This window comes from Canis lupus, chromosome 1 (assembly GCF_048164855.1).
Source record: "Canis lupus baileyi chromosome 1, mCanLup2.hap1, whole genome shotgun sequence".
NCBI classification, from domain to species: domain Eukaryota; kingdom Metazoa; phylum Chordata; class Mammalia; order Carnivora; family Canidae; genus Canis; species Canis lupus.
Genome location: NC_132838.1, coordinates 42,159,455 through 42,171,685, shown reverse-complemented (window position 1 = coordinate 42,171,685; position 12,231 = coordinate 42,159,455). Strand labels below are relative to the sequence as shown.

The following is a 12,231-nucleotide window of genomic DNA, read 5'->3' as shown; positions in this document are numbered from 1 at the left end:
CATTATGCAGACTGGTTCTTATTCACCCTTTTTGAGTCTCCCATTGAACTATCACCTCCTAAGAAGCAGGAGTCACGTGTATTATTTATTCTTACACTCCCTGTCCTCAGTGCAGTGCAGGAGGTGTTAGGTAGGTACTCAAGAGATACTGATTCAAATGACAAAAATATCTGAGGGCTAAGAGAACACTACAAGGAGCCTGGTTCAGCAAGCACAGGCTAAAGGTTTAGGTTTGAATAATCTTGTGTGTGTGCCATTTATAGGATATCATTTCCCCCAGTCTTAGTCAATAGGCTTTCAGTACCTGCATGCTAGTGGTAAGATGCTATGCAAAGTGAAACTAGTTGATTGGTGTGTTTTATATTCCCCGGGAAATAGAGGGTTATGTAGAAACGTTTAGAATGAAAGCCTGACAGTCAGACTGAAAGGATCTTTCACTGCTTGTCCCCCCCGCCAGATTCTTAAATTTTGATCACAGCATCCTATTTACCAGATTTTCTTCTCAGCCGATACGGAGCCGAACCATCTTTAGAACCACACAATGCTTTCGTCTCTCCCTCAGGACTGTAACAGAAACCGGGATAATCTGCAAAGATAACCACAGGCACCGTTAGAATGAGGTGTTCGGCGACTTCTCAGAAGATCGGTACTTGTTTTGGGTTTCTAGGACTTTATTCTTTGTCATCAGACTTGGTGTGATCTCTCCTTTCGGGAAGCCCGGGTGGCGCAGCGGTTGAGCACTGCCTTCTACCCAGGGCATGGTCCCGGGGTCCCGGGATCGAGTCCCACGTCCGGTTCCCTGCATGGAGCCTGCTTCTCCCTCGGCCTGTGTCTCTGCCTCTCTCTCTCATTCTCTATCTCTCATGAATAAATAAATAAAATCTTAAAAAAAAAATCTCCCCAAATAAATAAAATCTTAAACAAAAAATCTCCCCACAGCTGACCTTGAATATATATCACAGGACTTTTCATTTATGTTAACACTTTCAGAAGTCTGTCAGCAAGGTAAGCTGCCTTTCTTGCACACATGTGCTCTCTCGGGCTCTCTCTTACACACTTACACACACACAGTCACACACATTCCTTATGTATTCTCCTTTTTCATGCATTAACAGGGCCATAACCGCATCTTTACCCTTTGTAGGAAGTTTATTAAGATGTATATGGTGTGGTTAATCTCCTACTGCCGTGCAGGATCATCTGCAACTTGATGACCCCCAGAGGTCAGAAAATTCTATTAAAATAAACATCACTGCAGCTGAACTTGTCAACAAGGCCCCTGACAGGCTGCCTGTGGTGATGGGCCACAGCAGAGACCCTCAGTGCAAAGCGACCTGGACAATTCAAAGAACAATTTCTCTGTCTGGCTTGGTGGTGGAGGATGTCGAGCTACTCCTACCCTATGGAAGCTGTCCTCCAGTAGTGACTCTTAATACTTTTCTAGATATTACTCTTTTCAACATTGATGAATGCTTTAGGTTCTCTTACCAGAAAAGGGATTTTCATTTAATTTCATAGTTTATGCCTCTATCTATCTAAGGGATATACAGACTGCAGATTAAGAAAATCAGGTCTAGGGGCACCTGGCTGGCTTATTTGATTAAGCATCAGACTCTTGATCTCAACTCAGGTCTTGATCTCAGGGTTGTGAGTTCAGGCCCCGCTCCTTGCCCAACAAGGAACCCACTTTAAAAAAAAAAAAAAAAAAAGAAAGAAAGAAAGAAAGAGAAAGAAAATTGGATCTAATCCTCTAGCACTTTCATTGAACATCAGAAACCTGAGGGTAAACAATTTTAGGATGTGGCTGTGATAGGGTTCAGCTTCTTCAAGGGTGTCTAAAGTTCGAGAATGTTCTGAGGATTGTAAAGACCACACACATTTGTCCAAAGTCAGTAGCAAAGTTACATAAGTGAGGTCATTTGGCCCAATGGACTGGCCTACTCTGCTCATACCCAGCCAAGTCCAAAGTCAAGGTAGGGCAAATGAGGTGATTTTCCCAGGCTGGGTTACTCTGGCCTAGTCCTGGGCATGAAAGAAAGGCATGTGGTACCAATTAGTGGCTTGAAATCATTCTGTGCACTCACAGAACCTCATTGGTGTCCATGAACTAGCTCAGAGGCTGGGGGTAAGGACTTGATTCTGTTAAATGATGTCAGTCATAAAAATAGCAGACTCCTTCAGAGCCTCATCTTCCTCTTAAGTCTAACATGCCCATCTATGACGTTACTTTCTCTTTAGAGTGTTTTTATTAAAAACAAAAAATCTTAAAGAGCTTTCTGCTGAATAAAATGGGGGGATTTGGAAAAGACAGGGCAGCGGGCCCCAGCCTAGCCTTCTGAGATGACTCATGTCATCTCTCAGGAGCTGCTGGACAGTGAAATGGGGGATCTTAGCTACATGGTGCTGGGTGAGGGGGGGCTCATCTTTCTACCTCACTAATGCTTCTTGTTTCCCCTGGAGAGTTAACCACCAGCTGTGTGGAGGGTGTGCCAATCGGTGTTCGCACCTGGGGAATGATTCCTCAAAAGTAAGTTATTTCAAATACTTTAAAAGTTTTTGTTAGACTTGGTTGTAAGTCTTTAATGCCTCTGATTCCTATTTAATCTGGGAGATAACAAGGATGTGATAAATGATGTTGAATGAGGTTTTATTTTGTAGGAAAGACCTCACTTGTATTTATTTTCTGCGTGTTTTATAAGCCCAGACATACAATCACATATGTGGGGCAGTTATGTTTTGAAATCTGTGCTGCATCAGGGAAACCATTAACTATCCTGTTGGCATGATTCTTACAGGTAATCAACAGAGATTTTCCTCTGATGGGGTGTGGTAGGAAGTGTATGTGAAGCTTTAATATTTGGTGGTGGCAGAGGGGAGGGTAAGAATTGACCCTAGCAGCATATCTGACATTCTTAGTTGACACAGAGATCTAGACCCATGGCCAGTCATCAGGTGAGTCACAGATAAACCAGGTAAAATCAATGTACAAACAAGTCAATGTGTTAGGAAGAGATTACACCATCTGCGAGCTCTTCTATTAAAAGTGAATAGAGAACCGCTCCTTTCTTACAGTGGACATTTTTTAAAAATAAACTTTAAGCTAGAAAATATGATAGATGCAAGTAGACAGGAAAACTTCAAATTGTATTAAAAAAAAACAAAACTTACGAATGGCATCCATTTCAAGTATTGCTTGCTTGGCCTGAAAGAAAGGAAGTATAGCTATAATTGCAATTACTTTCTGTTTCTTCTTTAAATTACCAATAATAATATAGGTCTTATCCACCTGAATAAGGGATTTTTTGGAAAAGCTTTAAAGAACTAATTATTTCTTTTAGGCACTAACACATAGTTAAGGGCTTCAAACAGATGAGCATCCTCCTGGTGAGCAATAGGTGCTACACAATTGATGCACTAAAGCTAAGCTTAAAGTCTTCATCTGGAAGGAGGCAAGGGGAGAAGGGGAGAGGGAGAGGAAGAGACAGAGAGACAGGGAGAGACAGAAGGAGAGGGAAAAGGAGAGGAAGGAAGGAGAGGGAGAGGGAAGCCTTTCAGTAAAGTTTCTAAAACCTGGCTGATCATTAGCATCTGTTGGTTAGCTCATTCTACATATATGCTTGTGTGTGTGTGTGTGTGTGTGTGTGTGTGTGTGTGTGTGTGTGTATTTGTTCATGAGAGACAGAGAGAGAGGTTGGCAGAGACATAGGCAGAGGGAGAAGCAGGCTCCACACAGAAAGCCCGATGTGGGACTCGATCCCAGGATCATGACCTGAGCCAAAGGCAGACACTCAGCCACTGAGCCACCCAGGCATTCCTGGTCAGCTCATTATAAGATGTAGATTCCTGCTACCCAACCCTGATCTACTGAACCCAACCTTGATCTACTGAACTAGGGATAGGGCCTAGGACCTATATACCACTAGCCTTCTCCAAATCACTGGGGCCTTATAACTATTTTGAATTGTTGCAAAACAGGTTGCTAGAAGTTTCCTGTTTTCCTCCTTCCAAATGCTATGTGATTATCCTTAGCTTAACTCTCCTGGCTCCCTACAGCACCCCTGCAACTACCACCTCTTTCATGTGCCCTAAAATCTCCCCAGAAGGAGCTGTGGTGTGGGTGTGGGGGAGGGTCCTGAGAATGTACTTTGTGATGCCACCTCTGCCACTTACTTGGCTGGGTGCTTTCATAGCTGGATGTGTTTCCTTAGCCACAAATGGCAAGACAGGACCTACCTTTCAGGGTTGCTACTAGACCCAAATGATGGGCACTCAATCCGGAGAAGTTACCACCCATCTGCCAAGGGACTGGCCCAGGTATACCTCCACTCTGGCTTCCTTCATGCATCTCCCCACCTCAACCCCAACCTTCGCAGCTTTAATGTCTTGAAGCTTTTTATTGTTACTGCTGCCAATATTATTAATGTTTAGGGAAATATAAGGAAGATCATTAATTACTCTAAAGCAAATCATTTTGCCTGAGGATTCAAAGAGGGGGAAAAATTACTTTACGTAGGCTTTCTTGCTCCCTCATGTCATTTTCTTTGTTGAAAGGTCACATAACTTAGCCTACAAACATTGGGCTAAAAAATCATCTCACAAATAATTGCACTTGTATTTTGCCACAATCTGGGATAGCAAAGATATTTAGGCTAAATGATAATATTTAGTTTAAAAAAAAGAGGCTAGGGATCCCTGGGTGGCGCAGTGGTTTAGCGCTTGCCTTTGGCCCAGGGCACGATCCTGGGTCTCCAGGATCGAATCCCACGTCGGGCTCCCGGTGCATGGGGCCTGCTTCTCCCTCTGCCTGTGTCTCTGCCTCTCTCTCTCTCTCTCTCTGTGACTATCATAAAAAAAAAAAAAAAAAAAGAGGCTAAAAAAAAAAAAAAAGCCTTGGTGCAATCATCTTAAGCTCGAAAAAACAAATGGTTAGATTTTTATAACACTGATATTTTTATCATATAGTCAGAGTTAGAGATTACTAGTTGGAATTAATTTCAAGTGCAGATGTGAGCTCGATTTCTGTGAAGTGCATTTACAGATCCAGGTGAATATATAAAATGCAAAAGTCTCTACTTTATCTTTGTTCTCAATCTAGATGAGAGTGAGTTTATATATCACCTATATGAATAAATAAAATGGCTAGTTCCAAGAAGTTTCCTGGTTATCTATATATGTAGACTTTAAGAACTAAGAACTCAGTATTTTTTTTTTATCCTGTCGCGACCTTTAATTTCAGAAAAGTACTATTCCCACATTTTCCTCTAGGAGTCAGCCAGGGACCATCACTGAATTAAAGGACCGGAAGGAGGTTGGGAGCCACACAAAGGAATTTCCAACAGCTTGTGGTAATAGTGTCAGACGGGTGATGTGTTTTTTGATGTTTACAAGAATTCTCATTATGTGTTTCTTTTATTTAAGAGGAATAAACAGATTTTGAAAGCTTTGGAGAAAAAAATTTAAGGAAAAATCTTGGAGAAAGAAGTGAAAAGTTCAGTTTAATAAATCTGTTTCAATCAAATAGAAAATTATTATAACATCATAGTGGATAAAATATATTAAATAGATGTATTTTCATTGCCACTGGGAGCAATGTGGCTCAGACTTGCTCTCTGCACCCAGACAGACCTGGGTTTGACTCAGGCTCAGTCATTTACTAGTTGCGTAAACTTGGGCAGTGCACCTTAATGTCACTGAGCTTTTATTCCTCTAAGATGGGGAGAATAAGACTTTCTCAGAAGGTGTTTTGCTGAGGGTGAAATATAAAGTAGTTAGCACATTGTGTGTGTGCTCAAGAAGTTGTACCTGAAAAAAGCAATGTTTAGATTCTAAAAGGGTCAGGAATTTGGGTTAAAAAGTGCAATTCTATTGTGACTATATGAACCATTTTAAGGCATAAAGGGAAAACTGCCTGGAATACACACATCTTGCGTGGGAGAAAGAGGACAGGTATGCAAGCTAGTCTGGTTTCGTAATGGCCTTTCAGAATCCTCTGGCAGCTCTGATTTTCCCAGGAGACAGGTGAACCATAGGGGCATATCAAAGACACTTTGTCATTGCTCAGAAGGGCATTCCACGGCACAGGGCCAGCAACCCAATAACTAACCATGAAGAAAACACAGTCACTTCTGTGCATGAGCTACCTTACACCTCTTAACACCCTGATGAAATGAGACTCATGCCTAACACAAAGCACACACCTATGCACATTCATTTCCTGGACACGAGATCAATGCTGACAGCCCCTGAGAATAAGCTTCAAACGTTTTTCAAAATACACAGCAACATAGACTCTCCTTTCTCAGAAATGTTCCCGTTCCTTATTTTCCCTCCCAAGTTCTATTCTCATGCCCCCTATCCCACCTTCTGCTCTGCGTCACTCCTCCCCCAGCCAGCAAGGAGCGTTTCACCATCCACATGGACCATCCATCCTCCGCCCTCACCATGCCACTTTATCTCTGCTGACCTTGCCCTCCACACCGGATCAGCGACACACAATCACAGCAGCCCCCAGGACCTTAGCACCCAGAACCGCTTGGACTCAGAGACAGGGACTCTAAGTCTCTTACAGACCTCTGCATTTCCATCTCCCCACTTTTAACTCCTGCTGAGCCAGTTCTTGGACTCTTCAGGCCAGCAGTCCTTCATGTGCCTATTCTCCCCATGAGCTTCACTCTCAGCTCAGCCTGGAAATCCTGCTCGGTCTCGCAACTGTGCAGCTTGGCTGGTTCCCTCTGTGCCACTGATCTTCCTTCCACTACAGAGTAGCTCTGCTGAGCCTCACCTCGGGGAACCCCCTGCACTATGCTTCCTCAGCACTAGTTTCCAACTTGCTGAGTGGATTTCTTTTTTTCTTTTTATTTCTTAAAAGATTTTTAAATTTGTTTATTTGACAGAGAGAGAGAGAGCAAGAAAATGCACACAAACAAGGCGGGTGGCAGGGAGAGGGAGAAACAGACGCCCTACTGAGCAGGGAGCCTGACCCGGGACTCGATCCCAGGATCCCGGGATCATGACCTGAGCCAAAGGCAGATGATTAACCAACTGAGCCACCCAGGCGCCCCACTGAGTGGATTTCTAAATGACCACATCACACTAATCCACGGTGACCCCCTTCATTCAGGTCTTAGATGCACAAATTATTTTAGTCATCCCTGCATTTCCCTCAGCAAGTATTCTGAGCTTTTCCACTTTCCCTCAGGCGCCCAGACCCACCTGGGCTCCCCCCAGACACACGACACCATCACCAACTCCAGTGAAAGCCAACTCTTCACCAACTCTTTACCTTCACTCAAGTCCAGCTCAAAGGTTCTCTATCCTGTCTCATCTTTCTTCTCTCCCAGCTCTGCGAAGGAGATTTCTACCTTCCCAGACTCTTCTCTCCCCCAGCACTCCTGATCCTACCCTCTTGGCACCCCAGGGTGGACGCTAAAGAGCACCCCCCTCACGTATCGTTATGCTCTCCTTTCCTTTTTCCTCCCACGGACCACTGTCGTGTCCACCGTGTTCGTCACCTACACCAAATGTCTTGCTTTGATCTCACCTCTCTCAAACCACCACCTGTATCTTTTCTGAACTCTGTTAAAGAAGTTTGCACCCAGTACCCTGCCACTCCTTCATTTCCTTCCTTCCTCCCTCTCTCCTCCCTCCCTCCTCTTTCTCTTTTTCTTTCTTTCTCTCTCTTAAAGATTTCACTTATTTATTCATGAGCAACACACAGAGAGAGGCAGACACACAGGCAGTGGGAGAAGCAGGCTCCCTGAGGGAAGCCGGATGCAGTACTCGATCCCTGGGATCGTGATCGACCCTGGGATCACCACCTGAGCCAAAGGCAGATGATCAACCACTGCGCCACCCAGGCGCCCCTCATTTCCACTTTTCAATGCACTGCAAACTCTCCCTGACTTGCCAAACTGAAGATCTGTTTCTGTTTGAATCTGTTGTGACGGCCGTAGCACTTGGGCCTGCTGTTAGCCTCTCCCTCTTTGAAATCCTTTCTTTTCTTTGTCACCACACCTTTCTCCCTCGGTTCTCCTACTGCCTCCCTGGTCACTCTCCCCTGCTGATTCTTGAAGTCTCCACCTGCTTGCAGATCACTTAGGTGTTGCGATTCCCAGGGGTTCTTTCCTTCGCACACATTTATGGGCCATCCTATCCAAGCTCAGGGCTGCAATTACTGTCTGCGTCAAGAGCCTCCGGATTGGCAGCTCACGAGACCGGAATTTCCACCTGGGCTGACTCGCCTCCTCACACGCAACACTGAGAGCTCCTGCTTGCTCCCACCCAACCCGGTCCTCCCCTTGGCAGCTTAGCTCAGAACTCAACACCGTCCTCTGGGCCCAACCCCTGACTCATCCCTGACTCCTATTTCTCTCTCTTCTCATGCACCTGCTGGGCCACATATTATTCCCTCTGCCTCTGCGAGAGCTTTTGCCTCTGCTCCCCTCGGTGGCTAGGGCTCCCTGCAAGCACCCCTCATCTCTTTTCTAGCCCATGATGGTGGCTTGCTAATTCTTCTCCTCCCTCCAGTGTCACTCCTTCAGCTCATTTATCACACTATCCCTAAAGTTACACTCTCAGAAAATAGGGGCGACTATGCTGTATGTTGGTAAATTGAACACCAATAAAAAATAAATTTATTTTTATTTTTATTTTTTTTTTAATTTTTATTTATTTATGATAGTCACACAGAGAGAGGCAGAGACACAGGCAGAAGGAGAGGCAGAGACACAGGCAGAGGGAGAAGCAGGCTCCATGCACCGGGAGCCTGACGTGGGATTCGATCCCGGGTCTCCAGGATCGCGCTCTGGGCCAAAGGCAGGCGCTAAATCGCTGCGCCACCCAGGGATCCCAAAAAATAAATTTATTAAAAAAAATAGGGGTGACCATGCCATCCCCTTCCTCCAAAGCCTTCAGTAGTTTCCTACCACCGATACAATCAGACTCCTTAGTGTGTGCCTTCAAAGACCTCTCAGTCCAGCAGAGCACTCCTTAGTGTGTGCTTTCTACTTCTCCAGCCTCACCGCCTACTCCATCTCCTCAGGACTCAGCCCTTCCACCTAGGCACCATCTCTGTGCTGTGAACATGGTACACACATTTGTATCTCTTTGTTTATGTTTATGCTATTCCCTCAACTTGGTTTTCCTCTTCTTCCACTTACTAAAAATATTCCTCATCCTTCAAGACTGAGCTAAAACGTATTCCCTTCCTTCCCAAGCTTAACTGTCATTGAACACTTTATCCTTCCATAACGCTTGGCTTATACCTCTATTAATTCATCCTCGTTAGCAGTTTGTTTTATATATGGCTAGCTCCCTCATCTACAAACTCCTTCACAGATGAGTCTGTACCCTCTTTTCCGAGCATTCCCACAAAACTTAAGCTAGCTCTATTCACAATAGGCGCTTAGTGTTGCTTCGAATACTCCTCACAACTACATTCTACTAATTCCTTAGAAATTTTCTTATAGACTTTTCCTTATTTTTAACTTGCTCAAGCCCAAAAAGAAAATATAACAACAACAACAACAATAAAACCCTGAGCACCTGGGTGGCTCAGTCAGTTCAGCATTCCACTCAGGTCATGCTCTCAGGACCCTGGGATCAAACCCTGCATTGCACTACATGCTGAGTGGGGAGTCTGCTTGAGGATTCTGTCCCTCTCCCATTGCCCCTCCCCCTCATTGCTTTCTCTCTCTCTCTCTCTCTAAAATAAATAAATCCTTAAAAAATATATCCAAAAAACCTTTGACAATCTCCCTATATGTGAATCTTCTTAATATACCTGATAGGTTTAGTTGATCCCATATGTATTCTCTCTCTCAGTTTTATTTTGAAGTTGAACATTTATTCCTGTCAGGCTGCCTTCTAGGACTTGAATTCCTTCACATTCTATTGTTTATTGACCCCATTGTCTTACCTTAGCTGGAATCTTAGCCGCATGGTTCTCCAGGATCAGTCTCTTCAGGTGCAGAACCCAGAGGCGTTTGTCCTGCTGGGATTTAGCCTGCCAGAAGGCAATGTGGACAGTCAGACAACTCATGCCTCTACCACTCACAAAAGTCAGACCCTCTGATAACCCTCTGGCAAGATGGGAAATACATCGTGTGGCCAGAAGGCTCTAGAAGGGCTGGCCGGCACACAGTGCTCATCATTGCCAAGAGTGAGCCTTGTAGGGAGGTGAGGGCTCTGCTGTTACCTGGACTGTGTGCTGCAGCTTTGGGTTCTTATAGTGGAAGACGCTGAAGCTGAGCGGCTCCTTAGGTATCACTTCCACCAGCATGAGGTTGCCACACTGAGGGGGAGAGCAGAGAGACGGTGAGGTGCACTTGGAAGAGACTGAAATGAAGCCCTTCCCCAGGACCAACACTTGAACCTACAAGGATGTGAGCTTTGTATGTAAACGTGTCATCTCTCTTCTTTGTGATGAGCAGCAGCTTGTCAAAGAGGAAGAGTGTCCGCTCATTCTTGGCCCGCTGGATGCGAAAGGTTCCTTCGAGCACCAGTTCCCCATAGCTGGTCAGGTCTGGCCCCTTCCAGTTGGTGAGCAGACTCTGGATCTCCTGAAAAAGTGACCATTCTGTGTGATTAAAAGGGAGGTGGGAAGATGTGACAGCAAGGAAAAGCTGGCCCATTTGCTGAGTCTCAAGAATGGTGTCTAAATACCTATGATGGAGTCTAACGGATCTATTTGGTGTTCAATGGTGTCTAATGATCCATGATCTAAATCCACATTTATGGGTGCTGTCACTTATGGGTTAACAGAAATGAATCAAGTTGTTCACTGATGTTTGCCAATTACTTATTTCCATTCCTTGATAATCCATCTTCTATGGCTGGTGAACAGTAGTTATCTCTCAAAAGCTGGGTAAAGCGGCATCTGGGTGGCTCAGTGGTTGAGCATCTGCCTTTGGCTCAGGTTTTGATCCTGGGATTGAGTCTACCATTGGGCTCCCCACAGGGAGCCTGCTTATCCCTCTATGTCTCTGCCTCTCTCTGTGTCTCTCATAAATAAATAAATAAAATCTTAGAAAAAAATAGATGGGTAAAGAGGCCACAGGTATGTGATCTTCCAGAGAAGTTATCCTTCTTTTGACATTTTTACTCATATTTTCTGTGCCAAAACCTTCAGAACTATTCATGTGCAAACCTTCCAGAAACCGAAGTCCATACTACATATAAGTAACTCAGAACTAAAGCTTGTGAGAAATCACATAAGATACATCTTAAGAAATTTCCCGATTTATTCCCATTTATGTTGGGAAAGGAAATGAACTTTATCACCAGTGTTCTTAATGGTACTTGATAAATGTAAATAGAGAACTTTGAAGTATCCTTGGAATTTACTGTACATCCATATCAATGTTTTTTAAGGAAGATGACTTTTGTTTTTGAAAAACAAAAGTATTCACACACAGCATTTAATTAAGCAGCCCACAGGACAACCCAAAATTTCACTGGTTGAAAGTAGAAATGGAGATAAAAGTCTGAGCCAGGGTCTGACTTAGCAGTGTCTTCAGAATGCCAAACAGACTTATAAGGTTTTAAAAAAACCCATTTAGTCATTTCTGAATATTCTATGGATCCTATGTCCACAGAACATGTGGATGATGATGACACACTAAACCTTTTCTATTACAGAAACGAGACATGGCCTGGAAGATGAGAATGCTGTCTTCCCTTGATTTGTGAGAATCAATTGCATCACTCTACACCCTGGCTGTCTATAGGTAGGTAAATCCTAGAGTTTTGTTTAAATTTATGAGCTGAATAATGTATCTTGAGCTTGGCATACGCACCCTGCAGTGTGGAGTCACCCTGGGCTTTTAGGTCTCACTTCAGGCACACACAGGGCCCTGTGACCAGCCTCTAGCTCCATATGACCTTTTGTTTTTATTTAAAAAAATTTTTTTAAGGTTTTATTTATTTATTTATTTATTTATTTATTTATTTATTTATTTATTTATTTATTTATTTATTTATTTAAGAGGGAGTGAGTACAAGCAGGGTGGGGAGCGGCGGAGGGAGAAGCAGACTCCTCGCTGAGCAGGGAGCCTGACACGGGGCATGTTCCCAGGACCCCGAGATCATAACCTGAGCCAAAGGCGGACACTTAACTGACTCGGCCACCCAAGTGCCCCATCCTTTTGTTGTTACATAGTGCCTCGGACATGATCATTGGCTTAACATTTATCAAATGTCTCCAAGGAGTTAGGGTCCAAAAGCTTGGTGTTG

General features: G+C 44.1%; 1 protein-coding gene across 5 annotated transcripts in view; it reads right to left on the bottom strand.

The window, feature by feature from the left end:
* Nucleotides 1-12,231, bottom strand: part of PLEKHG1 (pleckstrin homology and RhoGEF domain containing G1) — a 224,429-nt gene that overhangs the window by 17,266 nt on the left and 194,932 nt on the right. For all 5 annotated transcript variants that reach the window (XM_072827783.1, XM_072827755.1, XM_072827762.1 and 2 more), the window contains 5 exons: nucleotides 10,377-10,559; nucleotides 10,196-10,291; nucleotides 9,917-10,003; nucleotides 3,169-3,202; nucleotides 491-586 (listed from right to left, as the gene is read on the bottom strand). In XM_072827783.1, the coding sequence (XP_072683884.1) occupies nucleotides 491-586; nucleotides 3,169-3,202; nucleotides 9,917-10,003; nucleotides 10,196-10,291; nucleotides 10,377-10,559 (496 nt within the window). The remainder of the gene's footprint in view (nucleotides 1-490; nucleotides 587-3,168; nucleotides 3,203-9,916; nucleotides 10,004-10,195; nucleotides 10,292-10,376; nucleotides 10,560-12,231) is intronic.